Source organism: Colletotrichum tamarilloi (assembly GCF_030869305.1).
Source record: "Colletotrichum tamarilloi strain Tom-12 chromosome Unknown Scaffold_65.1, whole genome shotgun sequence".
NCBI lineage: Eukaryota > Fungi > Ascomycota > Sordariomycetes > Glomerellales > Glomerellaceae > Colletotrichum > Colletotrichum tamarilloi.
This window is the reverse complement of record NW_026849447.1, coordinates 164,570-178,976: the sequence shown is the minus strand read 5'-3', so window position 1 is coordinate 178,976 and position 14,407 is coordinate 164,570. Positions and strand designations below refer to the sequence as shown.

The 14,407-nt window shown below is 51.0% G+C and overlaps 6 protein-coding genes across 6 annotated transcripts; 5 read left to right on the top strand and 1 right to left on the bottom strand.

The window, feature by feature from the left end:
- Nucleotides 1-727: 727 nt before the first annotated feature.
- CTAM01_11675 (uncharacterized protein) lies at nucleotides 728-2,623 on the top strand (the record flags this gene model as incomplete). Its single annotated transcript, XM_060527686.1, has 4 exons — nucleotides 728-1,116; nucleotides 1,179-1,242; nucleotides 1,306-2,474; nucleotides 2,530-2,623. 4 exons carry the CDS (start codon nucleotides 728-730, stop codon nucleotides 2,621-2,623), a joined length of 1,716 nt encoding a protein of 571 aa, XP_060377727.1.
- Nucleotides 2,624-3,243: 620 nt separating this feature from the next.
- CTAM01_11674 (uncharacterized protein) lies at nucleotides 3,244-3,555 on the top strand (the record flags this gene model as incomplete). Its single annotated transcript, XM_060527685.1, has 2 exons — nucleotides 3,244-3,400; nucleotides 3,452-3,555. 2 exons carry the CDS (start codon nucleotides 3,244-3,246, stop codon nucleotides 3,553-3,555), a joined length of 261 nt encoding a protein of 86 aa, XP_060377726.1.
- A 608-nt stretch (nucleotides 3,556-4,163) lies between these two features.
- CTAM01_11673 (cutinase) lies at nucleotides 4,164-5,036 on the top strand (the record flags this gene model as incomplete). The annotated part of the gene is made up of 3 exons (XM_060527684.1): nucleotides 4,164-4,610; nucleotides 4,667-4,784; nucleotides 4,852-5,036. The coding sequence occupies 3 exons, from the start codon at nucleotides 4,164-4,166 to the stop codon at nucleotides 5,034-5,036; spliced, it is 750 nt and encodes a 249-aa protein (XP_060377725.1).
- A 1,937-nt stretch (nucleotides 5,037-6,973) lies between these two features.
- Nucleotides 6,974-8,662, top strand: CTAM01_11672 (uncharacterized protein; the record flags this gene model as incomplete). The annotated part of the gene is made up of 1 exon (XM_060527683.1): nucleotides 6,974-8,662. The coding sequence occupies one exon, from the start codon at nucleotides 6,974-6,976 to the stop codon at nucleotides 8,660-8,662; it is 1,689 nt and encodes a 562-aa protein (XP_060377724.1).
- An 87-nt stretch (nucleotides 8,663-8,749) lies between these two features.
- On the bottom strand, nucleotides 8,750-9,613 carry CTAM01_11671 (formyltetrahydrofolate deformylase; the record flags this gene model as incomplete). The annotated part of the gene is made up of 1 exon (XM_060527682.1): nucleotides 8,750-9,613. One exon carries the CDS (start codon nucleotides 9,611-9,613, stop codon nucleotides 8,750-8,752), a length of 864 nt encoding a protein of 287 aa, XP_060377723.1.
- A 2,217-nt stretch (nucleotides 9,614-11,830) lies between these two features.
- On the top strand, nucleotides 11,831-14,191 carry CTAM01_11670 (uncharacterized protein; the record flags this gene model as incomplete). Its single annotated transcript, XM_060527681.1, has 1 exon — nucleotides 11,831-14,191. The coding sequence occupies one exon, from the start codon at nucleotides 11,831-11,833 to the stop codon at nucleotides 14,189-14,191; it is 2,361 nt and encodes a 786-aa protein (XP_060377722.1).
- Nucleotides 14,192-14,407: the final 216 nt, after the last annotated feature.

Here is a 14,407-nt window from a genome sequence, read left to right as displayed (position 1 = left end):
CTCCCAACTCTGGCAATTTCAAGTTAGATCAGTCGAGTGATTTGAGCAGAGTCCACACAGACCGACTCGACAGCTTGGTGTTCCCGGACATTGGCCGGTTCAGGGTCGGCGAAAAGAAGATTGCCAGATACCTCCTTCTTTTCCATATTGGTGTAATCAGTTAATGAAATGGATTCAAACCGTCATTCTTGGATATAGCTCCACCACTTTTTCAAGCGGTTTCCATCTACCGGCTTGTTGAACGCCGATAGTGGTTCATGTTAAGTAGACCGGTTCGGGCTTCCCACCGATCGGGCAACCGGCCCGGAACTGTCCGGTGTATCAGCCGGTATTTCTATGCGGGAGTCCGAGCATTATCTGCCGATCGCAGGATTCCGAGCTAAGACGAGAAAACCCATTACTACTATCATGGCTTTCTCGGTTAAACGGCATGCATGTACATTCGCGCTACGAACCAGCACAGGCACCCAGAGACTAGCCGGAACGTCGAAATCGGCATGTCACCAGCCAAGGACAATCCCCTACCATTCACTACGCCTCCACAAGACCCCCTCTCTGGAGTAACAATGGCATGTATTATGAGGAAACGATCCGAGATGTTCGCTCATGGGAACGACTCGCTCTCGCCGAAGCCGGCACTGGCCTGTGATACTGCTGTACCGGTCTTTGCCGGATTCTTACATCATTTATAAGTGAAGCTGAGGAGTTAAACGGATTTGTAGCAATAATGTTCCAGCGTGCTGTGATCACCTACGTCCCAAAAGAGATTGGGACTTTGTCTAAAATCAAAATGTGGCTGTCGACAAAGAGTCTCATTGCGGTAGGCTTGCTCAGCGCCTTGGGCCTGAAGCAGCAGGCCACTGCAGTTGAGTTATCGGGCTACACCAAGGACTTGTTCACCGAGTCTATGGACTTCTTGGATAAGATCTATGACCCTGCAGCCGGTTATCTTTATTTCTTCTACTACCCACTTGCGGCAGGAAAGCACGAGACACGATCCTCAGTCTGGTACGCAACTGGTCTCCTGCAGCGTAACATCGGCGATGATGTGGCTCAGGCCACTAAAATCATCCAGAACGTAGTTCGAGATCAGAAGAAGATTCCTGAGGAACAATGGTGAGTGCCCTTTACTATCAAGAGTCTCAAGATGAATTTCAACTTACAACAAAGTTTAACAGGTATGGCGACTACACTGTTTATCCAGAGGAGCCAACTGTTGGTACAGCGGCGTATCCCAAGAGCGTAAGTGTTTTTCTCCTCGCACACATACCAAATCTCGATTGTGATGCTGATCATTTTGTGAAGATTTACAATACTTGGGATCCTAATTGGCGAGGTTTCATTGGCACAACTCTCATAGTCATTTATGAAGAGTTCAGGCATCTTCTTTCAAGCGACGTCCAGGATCTCATTCTTGAGAGCATGTACAACAACACCATCGGAGACAGCTACCGTGTTGGCGGAGTTGATGACGACGACCTCTATCCTTCTTACAGCAACCCGGCCATCATGCGCGCCGTTGCTACCGGATGGACAGGTCGTGCTCTCAACGACTCAAATATGACAGCTGCCGGCGAACTGTACGCCCAAGAGATCTTGGACTTATTTGACCGAAACAACACACTCTCTGAATTTAACAGCCCAACGTACGCAGGCGTCAGCATCTATTCGCTTACCCTATGGGCCAAGTACATGCCGTCTGACTCGTCACTAATGGGACAGCACGGTGCTCGCATGATCAAATCCATTTGGGACTCCATCGGTTCCATGTACAACGCAAATCTACGCAACGTCGCCGGACCATGGGATAGGACTTACGGCTTCGACATGAACCAATATGTCGCCATAATCAACATCTACATCTGGTCTCTCGTCGGTAAAGACAGGGCCCCTGGCATCTCACAGACCTGGAGCATGGCGCATGCAGACGACTTCGAATACGCGCCGCTCATCTCTGTCTTGGCACCTTTCCATGATGCTCTTGTACCATCGGACGTTGTGAAGAAGCTTAGCGTTTTCCCTGGTGAGCACATGTATGAGACTGCCGCTTTCTCGCCCCCTCACGATTCCGTTCCCCGAAATATCACGACCTGGCTGTCGGCCAACCTCACTATTGGAGCCGAGTCTTATGATGAGGATACACTCGGTGGTCCTCGCGAAGATCCTTCTCAATGGTCTACTGCGGTGGTGCAGTGGGCTAGGAACGACGGCAGCGTCGGCTATGCCGTTCTCCATGGCACTGAAGAGGCTTTGAATGTGGATGTGAGTCCTGGGCATCTCAGCCTGTCATACCCCCGCGGTAATTCTACCAGTATTTTTACATTTCTCGTGAGCTCCAATCCACTTGGTGGGAAGAGAGATATCTCTGGGTTAGACGATCTTGAAGGTATACAAGTTAGCGTCAGTGGTTCGGTGAATCCACAGCCGGGAATTGGATTCTGTGGCCTTGTTGGCGGTACCTGTTCAATTATTCAGTGAGTTCACTCAATCTCCCAAAGTCTCTCGGAACTTGGTACTAACACCAGGCAGTGGATTTGAATTCTGGAACATTACGTTTGTGATGCCTGGTGACTCGAGTGCAGTTCCATCAATCGAACTCGACATTAAGAGTATCATTGGTTGAGGGTGAGTAGAGCCATTAAAGTGGGATTGGAAGCATACGTTGTGTTGAAGTACGTCTACCAATGAGACAGAATATGGTTTCCAATTGTTGATGGTGGCGAGCTATTTGAGGACTATTTTTCACTCGACATTGACGTCGCTGCTCTGGATTCTTTGTGGACGAGTGAAACCTCCACAAAAGAAACTTCTTGTCTGGTTCCGGATTTCATTAAAGCCCCACCGTAACCTGACTTGCAACTCACAAAGACTATGAGGTGAAACTCAATAAAACCACCTCTTGTCTATTGCGCAACTTATCAATATCATAATCAAAACCGCGTATTACTCTTTTTTTGTCCTGTAGTATGTAATCAATGCGAAGCTTTCGGCGAGTCCCGCTGATTAACTTTCAGCTAACTCCCAAAGAGGCCATCAATTACGCCAGTTGAGCAAATGATTCCTCTTGCCAAGCTGCTTTACCGCCCGGCGGTCATACATCATTATTCATAGCTCCCACCCTCAAGCTCTTGGGGGCGGGACTCCACCGTCAAAGTGGAAGGTCAATGTTCGGCTCGCAACCCACGTGTTCTTCGTGACACCCAATCCCCAAACTCCTATCACAAGTGCCTCGATTACCCCGCGATGAGCGGCAGAACTCCGTTACGATTTGGGATTCGACGCCGATATGCTTACCTTCAATCGGCCGACATCCCCGAGGCGATGTCACATTGGCCCCGTCTGGGAGCCGGTCAACGCAACCCTCAGCTGCCACGGGACTCAATGACAGGTTGGTGGCTTGGTAGGCGCCCCCCCGGTCCCGAGATTTACTGCGAACTGCCGGGCCTATCAAGTTGCATCATGACGCCATGGGGTCACTATCAGAGTCAGGATGATCACTTCCAACTCCAGACTTCACCTACAGCTGTCATCCGCGCAGGCCGTGGCCGTTGCTGACCCCTCGACGATTCCCTTAAGACATCCAAGAGTTTTGACAACTCAATATCAGCTGCACAAACGGAGACCGGTGCGGGCCGAGGTGCTATAGTGGGCTAGTCAATCTGCAGGACAAATTGGGGAAACTTGCTTCAGCCGTCCCAGCTTCCTCTTCGAAGACCGACGTTCCTGGTTTTGCACTCGTCTGACTGGTCAATGGCACTAGATGGCAGGCGTCAAGAAGCCATGCACTGGCCGAAATGGGGCTCGGGCCAAGCTTTCGAGTCGCACTGCTACACCGTTGGTGGACACCAATGGTTGATGCTGGCCCTGGCCCTGCGACGCATTGCAAACTGAGAGAGGGACTGAAGCAAACAACGACAGCCAAGGCTTGGCCCAGCAACCCTCCCGGCGCGTGAGGCGCGCCCATCTCGATCATGAACAGGTGCGAAGCTCCGCATAAGGTAGTCGCGGGAGATGGAGTTGAGGGCATATAAAGTAGCTCCTGTTCCCCGGCACCCAGCATCAGGAGAGATCTTCAGAGCTCCAGACTCCCAAGCCCGACAAGTCCCTCCTGCTTCTCAAAGCAACCCAGGTCCAGTAGCTGCCATCGTCCCCGAACCGTCGCAATGAAGGCCAGCCTCCTCTTCCTCGCGGCCTCCACGGCCCTCGCTGCCCCTCTCGAGAGCGTCCCCGTCGCTCGCAGCGAGATTGGGTCTTTCCCCATCGCCGAGCTTGAGGCTTACTACAACGCCGCCTACTCCGTCAAGCCCGAAGAGACCGCCGCTCTTAGCCCCGCCATTTCCAAGCGCCAGTACAACGGCGACACCTTCAACCAGCTCACCGACGGCACGGCTTGCCGCAAGGTCACTTTGATCTGGGCCCGTGGCACCACTCAGTCCGGCAACGTTGGTGAGGCCGGCTCCGAAGGACCCGTCTTCTTCAACGCCCTTGCCGGTCTCGTCGGAACCTCCAACTTGGCTGTCCAGGGTGTCGACTACCCCGCAAGCATTCTCGGCTTCCTCGCCGGCGGCGACGCAGCTGGCAGCACCACCATGGCCAACTTGGTTGCTCGCGTAAGTTCAAGACCCTTCATGCAGGGTGTTTCTTCAAGCTAACAGGCTCTTCTCAGGCTGTGACCCAGTGCCCCAGCACCAAGATCGTCATGTCCGGCTACAGCCAGGGTGGCCAGCTCGTCCACAACGCTGCGTCCAAGCTCACCGCGGCCCAGACCGCCCGTGTCTCTGCTGGTATGTCTACAGAATTCCTCATCTGAATAATCCAGAGATCCGCTTGCTGACAGCTTGTACTATCTAGTCCTTATCTTCGGCGACCCGTTCGATGGCCAGGCTGTTGGCAGCATCCCTGCCTCTAAGGTCAAGGTTATTTGCCACGACGGCGACAACATCTGCGACGGTGGCATCATCATCACTGCCGACCACAGGAACTACGAGCAAGATGCACCGGCCGCGGCTGCATTCGTTGCTGGCCTGGTTGCGTAAGCCAATGTACTGATAACATCTCCGAAATGAGACTTTGGGAGGATTAAGGGAATCATTATTTCTTAGTTCAGAATTCCTGACATGAGGCTACACCCTACCTAAGTTACTCTCAATGTTAATGACAACATAATATCAACGAGGCGTCACGCGCAAAGAGAAAAACGAAATCGGGCACTCGTCTTACCACAATTCCTAAGATGAGTGGTCGTGTTTTTAAGGTGCTAGCAGACTTTCTGCTGCTGTCCCCATCCGATCAATTACCTTCCTTACTCGGTCTTCGGCAACATGGATATCCTACCACAATGAACCGTCCCTAAAATCCCACTTCTGGTTGCGCGAGTAATGATTGACGAAGCAAGTGAAGGTATGCGAGGTCAACCCCAAAGGCGTCTGCGGCCTACATTCAAGCCGCTTGTTTCCTGCCCACTTTGAGATCAACGCATGTGCTTTCTTGCTTTAGGATAGGTGATATAATTCACCTGCTCCAGACCAATAGTCAAATTCGTTAATTCTGATGGTAGTAACTCCGCTTCTCTATTATCTTCTTGAGTTTGATGATAGTAGCGGGTAAGGTAGGCGTACAACGAACAGTACCTCAAGTACTTGAGACGGAGTGTGGGACTTGAAGGCCAGTCGTTGTTGCGGCCGAGTTCCGCCTTCATCGGCCATAACGGCTTTCTCGGCTGCATGCCTATACGCAAAAGAAAGGGAGGAGTACCCTTAGCTCAAATTTGATTCTATTCTCGGAGCATCCGGGTCTGTTGATTTATCACTGGAACTCTCTTGATAAGTACAATTGCGGCGCGGTCGGCTGCATGCACCTCTCTGTTCCCTCGGCGACGTCGATCACTTGTGCGGCGTGCCTACCCGTTTGCCCACCAGCCTCGTGATACAAATACCACCGCTATCTTCAGACTATGAGGCGCTGCAGCGCGGGAAGCCGCAGCACGCAACTTATCACTTGAATGTTCCGAATAGATTATGGACATATAGATGATCCTCGGAAAACAGTACTATTTGAGAATAGTCTCGGAGGTGTTGGGTCGAGAGCTGAGCAGACACGGACGGGCACAGGACAAAGTTGGGTGGGTACGGGCATGCAGGAGAACTTGTTTGGCCTTTGATGGAAACATCTAGGACTCCTATGATGCCATCGAACCCAAAAGATAGCCAACTTGGGCAACTTTCGTCCATGTTTCTCCGTATGAACCCCTGGACCAACATGCAGCTCTACGCCGCAGCCTGCCAAGATACCGACCGCCTGACTATCAGCTTGCTTTTCCGCCTTGCGCCTGTAGACTTGATCACCAAGTACTCTTTACGTTCCACGGAAGCCTCCTGATACCCGTGATGTTTGTCACACGATGCGCAGGCCCAGCCACAGTGACCAGTGACGGGGCGGCCAAGCCTACTCCGCCCAACCAACAGCTTTGTCTGCTCCAACATGCATATGCAACTCAAAATCATCCAAGCAACATCGCCTCCGAGACTTAAGGGAGATGACTGTTTCCCGACAATGTAATACAGATATTCCTGCAGAAGGTTCTTCTAGACTAAGAGGGAACTTCTATTTTGCTTCGTTGACCCGCCTTCACGACCCCCTCCTGGGACTGCCAAAGGACATTCCACGTCTGTCCTTTTTCTTACCAGCCATCAGTTGTTATTTGGTAATTGGAATCTTTCCTCCGACGTCACTATCGACTTTCTCTATCGAGATGCGCGACGGCATATTGTTGATAGTTATTCTGTCATGGATAACATGCGTGAGAAGCCAATACCGGCGCCTTTACTGGTCGACGGACCCTGAATTAGGGGTTAACTCAAGCTCATTTGGCCCAGATGGACCATGGCGAGCGATAGGGCTTTCGGACACGCCGGGGTCTCTTGATCACGGGTCTATTGCTTACTTCCTTTGGCCGACGGGTTCAACAGACAGCATGATGATTTCTGTGGAAGAAGGGGGAAGCTACAACGGTACTGCATCCAGAGGAAGCGTCCTCAAATCAAACGCGAGCGCCGTCGCACTCATGGATGACTGGCCTCTCGGACTTGACAAGAATGCCATGAGCAAGGTATATCGACAGCGCACGAACCTGCTTTCGCGCATGGGCGACATTAAAAGAAGTTATTGGGCCGACATTACCATCGACATTTACAACCCCAATTTGTACCCGACAGCATACTCCAACATCTCGAATGAAACCGCACCCGTCGGAACGATTGGCTTGGGCGATGAGCTTAGTTACGACTATTCCAATCCCAACTCCATTTACAGCATCACCGACCAAATGACGTCGGAAAATTTCATCGCCAATAGCTCTTGGTACATGCATTCGGGAAGCGTCACATTGGGCCAGACAGGATCGCTAATATTGGGGGGCTATGAAGAAAACCGCGTTCTAGGAGACGTAGGGACGTTTCGCCTAGATTCCACTCTCCCTCGGGTGATACTTGTGGACGTACTTCTCGACTTTGAAGCAGGACCATCGCCATACAACACAACTGTTGGAAGCGTATGGCAAAGCGAAAGTCTCCCTGCCGCCGTTCGAAGTATGGCTGACAAGTACGGTGGCCCTATCGGGTCTGCTATGGTCCTGCCAAATGCGGCTGCCCCTTACTTGTATCTTCCTCCGGAGGTATGTGAGGCTGCTGCTTCTCACCTACCCGTCCGCTGGGTGCCAGAAATCGGATTGTATGTGTGGGAGTTTCACTCAGATCCCGTCGGCACCACGCGCTTCGTCAACTCTCCAGCTTCCATGACCTTCGTATTCGCAGACGAAAATTTCCGGAACATTACTATAAAGATTCCTTTCAGGCTATTGAATCTCACAATAGATCGAATGCCCGCCAGAGAGAACTATGTGAACTGGGGGGTGGATACTTATTGGCCTTGCAAACCATGGACTGAATCGGACATCGTGGCTTCCTCATCACTGAACCGATATACGTTTGGTCGAGCTTTTCTGCAAGGTGCTTTCACCGGTTTCAACTATGACCGAGAGCGATTTTTCATGGCACAAGCACCAGGACCAGGAATGTCAGAACAGCTCATTGTCCCGGATAACACTCAAGACTTACGGTCGAGACCTGCGGATACCTTTGTCGATACCTGGCGGGAATATTGGACAGAGGTGGAGGCAGGAACTGGAGCAACATCAGGCACACCATCCGAGACCACCAGCGTCAACTCCGCTTCTCCAAGCGGATTAGGAACAGGTGCAATAGCAGGAATTGCAGTCGCGGGTGGGTGTGGCTTGGTTGCGATGGTGGCCATGATATGGTTCCTCTGCTGGCGGGCTCGGAGAAAGAGGAATTTCGGCGGAGAACACAAAAACGAAAATGAAAGCGGGCGTGGTTTACATGATGCAGATATCTTCACTGGTGGCAAGGCTGAGATGGATGGAAAAGGGGTGCCAATATCAGAATTAGAGCACCATGATCGGAAGTCCGCTTTAGGCGAGCAACAACCTCAAGAGTTACCGTCGCCTTTCAATTCGCCGATGAATAGCAGCCCTGGTTTCAGCGACTTGGTTTTCGAGTTACCTGACGGCAACTGGGGTCGTCATGAGAAGGGAGAGAAGGGAGATGTGTCAGAGAAGGGAGGCGGAGACAAGAGAGCAGAATAATGTAAAATAGATGGATATTGCGAGGTGCAGGAAAAAAGACCAACTTTTATTTATCATTTCCGTTTAATGCCCTATCCTTTTTGATGCCTAATTGAAAACAACCGTCTTGGTCTTGTTGAGGAACACGCGTCCCTCAGCAGTCCACTTGACTGCGGCAGCCAGAACCTGGCTCTCAATATTGGATCCCTCCTCGACAAGGTCCTTGGGGCTCATGCAGTGGTCAACTCTAGCAATGCGCTGCTCAATAATCGGGCCCTCGTCCAGGTCAGCCGTGACGAAGTGGGCCGTCGCGCCAATGATCTTGACACCGCGCTCGTAGGCCTGGTGGTAGGGCTTCGCGCCCTTGAAAGATGGCAGGAAGGAGTGGTGGATGTTGATGATTTTGCCGGACATGGCCTCGCACAGCTTGGGTGACAGGACCTGCATGTAGCGGGCCAGGACGATGAGCTCAATGTCGTTCTCCTTGACCAGGCGCAGGATAGCCTCCTCCTGCTCAGCCTTAGTGTCCTTGTTGACAGGCAAGTGGTGGAAGTCGATGCCGTAGTTGCCGGCCAGGCCCTGGTACTCGTTGTGGTTGGAGACGATGAGGGGGATGTCAATGGGCAGCTGGCCCGACTTTGCGCGGAAGAGGAGGTCGTTGAGGCAGTGTCCGATCTTGGAGACCATGATCAGGGTGCGCAGCTTCCGGGCGACGGGCCGGATGCGGTACCAGTCCAGCTGGAGATCGGCGGCGAGGGCGTCGAACGGGCCCTTGAGGTGCTCCGTCGACTCGGACTCGGTCGGCCCAAAGTGCACACGCATGAAAAACTTTTCCGATACGGGGTCGGAGAACTGCTGGAGGTCCAGGATGTTGAGCTTCTCGGCCGCAAACACCCCCGTCACGGCGTGGACGATGCCGGACTTGTCCGGGCACGAGAGCGTCAGGATGTGGTCGTGAGAGGCGGGAGCCATGTTGAATGTCTGATTTATGGGTTGGTTGATTGGGTTGAAAAGGGGCGTTTGGTCGAACTTGAAGGGATGTTGACTCTTTCTCACTCAGAAATTCTCATTAGTAGCCTTTGGTTTTCTCACTCCTGAAAGCGATGAGTCAAACACTAAAAACAGCCGCGGGGCACCAGCTCCGTCTCCAGGGCCCCTCCGACCTCGGGGATGTCTCGGAGACCCGCAGCTAGCTCAACTCATTTTAAATGAGACGTTTTCAGTCATCAGCCGTGAGGGTTTTAAGGGAAGGATGATTAAGAATGAAATAATGTGATGAGCCTCGTTAGAACGAGAAAGAGTAAGTCGAGAGTGAAGGATAAGAAGAGATGGGATGGGCAGTGGATGAGACACTCAACTGCACGTCTCATTCGACTCAAACGTGCGCCTGTGCCTGCGCAGGCATGCCACTCACATGCCCCTCACCAGCGTCGCACTTCACGGAGGCCCTCCATGGATGCGCCCTCTCAACCTCTCAATCAGACTGCCAACAATAACCACCATTTTTCAAATCATAATGTTGGCTTTGCAGTAAACCGATTGTCGCTACATGGATTTGCGGCTGTTGCGCCACTACCAAAGACACAGTAGTTGGTGTTATCATGGGATGCTGGAATTGGACCCATGCTTATTCATGAGGCCTCAGCCTAGCTCAAAACTGCCCCTAATACATTCCTGAGCGGATATCAAAACATAATCCTGGAGAGTTCATAATCAGGTATTCCTCGATACGTGCGATTTTAGGTCACTTGAGAGGTACTAGCCGCTGGCAATATACTTGGATATTCAAGTCGGGTATTGCTCGTCGGGCGGATCAGACATAATCTCGACCAACATGAACCATGTTGACTGCTCACCTTACCCGCCTTTCCTCGGCATCTTTTGACCTCCTAGAGCTAGATGAACAGTTCTGAGGATCTTTCATCGTGCTCTCGGACGCAGCCTGTCGTTAAGGATTTGCTTCGGAGCATTTCAGCCTGGCCTCAGACACTTGCAACGGTTGGCGGAATTGGCAATACTGGGTTCCAGCGGCGAAATAGGGTTCATCATTTTCTTTGTTTTCGCTGTTCAGCCGACCTGTCAGACCTTGGCCTACCGCCTCAATTGCCTTTCCAATCGGGCGTCAAATGCAGTCAGGCCACAAAGCTTGCCTGAGACCCGCACAAAGTCGGTGTTCATGATCATTTGGCTCAGCCAAAGGGCTAAGGATTCTTCTCAGCGTAGAATCTCCCGGCCATCCGCGGACAAGGTCACATCACAAGACCCTCGGTGTGGGTAGGCACCCTCATCATCCGCACTACCTTGTAATACGAACCCAACTATGAATGTGGCACCGATGCTGTTCGATACGATAGGCATGCTCTGTACCAGAGCAGCTCTTTTCTTTGCGCCATCTACTTGAATTGTTTGTCTTTCCCCGTGATATAAACAGACGCCTTGGTAGACTTTTCTTCTTTATTCAGCAAAGTACATGGGCTACCCAACGGTACGTGTGGGTCGCATGCCGGTAAGGGCAGTGATGTGTGTCATTTGACTACATGCAACCAGTATCACCGCATTCAAGGCGTCTATGGCATTGTTCATCTTAAGCGTAGACCTTGCATATGGGTTCACGATTCAAGGAACAGGCATGAAGTGTTGACGATGAACTTCTGGCTGGAGTATCTGCGAATACCTTGTCGTCTTGATTCATTACCTGTGGACTGCTTCGCCTCGTTGTCCGCCAAATAGTGTTTGTATCAATGGTACCTAGTCGACATATGAATGTCGCACTTCCAATCAAATGGCAACACTCGCGAGATTGCAAAAAAATTCATTCATAAGACTGGGTAGTGCATGCTATAAGTTCACAACCTTTTGAACAGGCCGGGGAGCAAACAGTACATGTAGTTACCACAAGTACTCGGGTACACGCGTGGAGTTCTAATATGGCGCTATCGCACCACAAAGACGCCCCGATCGAAGTTGTTCAGATGTTCCATGCAAGCCAGAACGGCATGCCACCACTACAAACGGGCCATTCGCGAGGCGTTTCCATGCCTCTTGCAGCGTCAGGCTACACTAGCCCAGTGCACAGCTGTGCACACAACTACACGTCCACAAGGCTACATCAGTTGTCGGAAAGTGACGCAGTCGTTCTCTGTCATATAAAAGTTCTGGGCCCCAATTCCTCACTTCTGTCCAGCTCATATGCAACGCACCCTCAAACACGTCCTTCCCACCGACCTCGGGCCACAATCTCCATCACCAACACCTACGCAAATGAAGCTCGTACATTGCACGACCAGAAAGATATCAAATCACAGCTTCCCTTTACGAGTTGACTATGCCATCTTATCTCATGTTTACTCGACCCCTGGACATGATGAGTGGGACGCATACGACTCGGCCAGCTTGCCCGATAACATAAGCCGCAAAGCAGTCATCGACAATGCTTGTCTCCTTGCACGCCAGAATGGCCTGGACTACATTTGGATTGACTCGTTATGTATCGATAAAAACTCGTTTGATGAGGTCTCTCATGCCATCAACTCCCTTTCGGAATATTTTCAAAATGCGCGCATTTGCTTCGTTTACCTATTCGATCTGCCCTGCTGCCCGCCTTACGAATGTGCAAAAACCTGGAAGAAATCTCTGTTCTGGAATCGATCCTGGAGTCTTCAAGAACTCCTGTTCCCTAAGAGAATCTACTTCTATGACTGCAATTGGCACCTTCGAGGGGACACTTCTTCGCTCGCTTTCCAATCTTTCTTAGAGCGTGTCACAGGCATAGAAGACATACCCAGAGATACATCACGACCTATACATTCTTTTTCAGTTGCACGCAAGATGTCTTGGGCAGCAGGAAAGAAGGATACTCGTGGCGAGGATTCGTCATACGCTCTTCTTGGTATCTTTGGCGTCACCTTGCCAATAATTTACGGCGAGGGTAAACAATTAGCATTCCGGAACCTTCAGGGGGCAATTCTAGACAAGACAGGCGATATGTCGTTGTTCGCTTGGACCAGCTTTGACGGTTCAATTCCTCGAGGCATTTTTGCCAATTCAGCCGATGAGTTTAGCTGGTTTGGGAGGACGAAATTTGCCGGTGTCCCTTTCAAAAACGCCAGAACCTTCACTATTTCTAGGAGTCGCGACGGGGTCGTAGTAGAAGGTAATTGCATTGTTGAAAGCGAGGACACCATCTTTCTTGACCTTGGGAACGGAGCACGTTTGCGCAGTTACGACTACCTACTAGCACAGAGATGCGGCATCTTGATCCGCCGAGGCGTATCTGGAATATATCATCGTGTGCAGCCTAGCGCGATACAGACAGCCTCTGCAACTGAGCATGCGAAAGCCATGCGAATCACGATTGATGCGGGTGACTTCACTAACGGCTCTGTCAAAGCGACTCGATTCAACCACCTACGAAACTCGAAGACTCGCACACGGTCGATTAGCAACAAGAACACTGTACTTTCGATAGACGGCATTCCTATACAGGATGATCCCTCAAGTACCGGGAGTCCTTTGCAGCAACGCGCCCCCGTCGACGATTCTGAAAAGAATTGTGCAGGTTCGATGCGTGAAGAAAAGTCTCCGACGATTGAACATCAAAGAAACCAGTCCGAGGAAGCAGGTCAGACATCAGTGAAGCAAGAATGCATTCTTGATGCTATACCAACTGGTCTCGATCCAGACACTTTCGTCGAGCCATCGTCCGCTAGGGCTGTCACCCCAGAATCTCTTGACGACAACACCGCTGGCAGTTCCACGAAGGCGGCTACGGCGACATCAGCAAAGCAGTCATTTGCTAGTTACAGAGCTCTGGCGGATGACAACATACTTGTCAAAAGTCTAGCTAGGAAGGCGCACAAGAGTTTCAAGACATACCAGCACATTGTCAGTCACGACACAGGAAGGGAGAAGCGACGAAGCAAAACAAACACACTTCCTATCACTTCGGGTAGACGTGGGTCACGTAAATCACAACGAAGAGACATTCGCGCTCGATCTACCGAATTTGCATGTCCCTTGTTTGTCGATAGCCCTTGGGAGCATCTTCAATGTCTACGAGTCGATGCTTTGATTACAATGTCAGATGTCAAAGATCATATTTGGACGGCGCACCGGATCCCTTACAACTGCCCAGTTTGTGCCCATACATTCTGCAACGCTAGTCTACGAGACAAACACATCATCAGTCGCGGTTGTGAGTCTTCGGGTGAAGCTATTTTCGGGGGCGTCACAGAAGATCAAGATTATCTCATTGCACGCACTCAACAGCTTCCTGGTCGCAAAAAGCAGTGGTTTGCAGTCTGGAAGATTCTGAATTCTTCAACAACTCAACAGCCACCAAAGTCTCCTTTTCTGAGCGACACAATGGGCTCTGAGGTGGCCTATTTCAGGAACTTTTACCAGTCTTACAAGCTCAGAGGAAAGAAAACGATCGGAGTAGGAAGTGAAAGTCTGATCAGGCTCGATGAAGCGGTACTTCGGGAGGTTATCAATATTTTGGTGGACGAAATGTTGAAATCACCCGCCAGACTTAGATTGCTCCAATCATAATCGGCATTGCCGAAATACCAGTAGTTGCCATAGTTGACTTGGGAGGTTGTTGGAGAAGTCAAGGCTGGATTCCAGTACAATTGTACACGTGTTATTTTTCTCCAATGTGTCGTACCTATATTTCAATACCAAAAATTGGAGATAGTAGTTGGAGTTCAATTCTAAAGAAGATGCCCGAAGATGCCAACATTACAAAGCCTCGGTGTCCTTTATTCG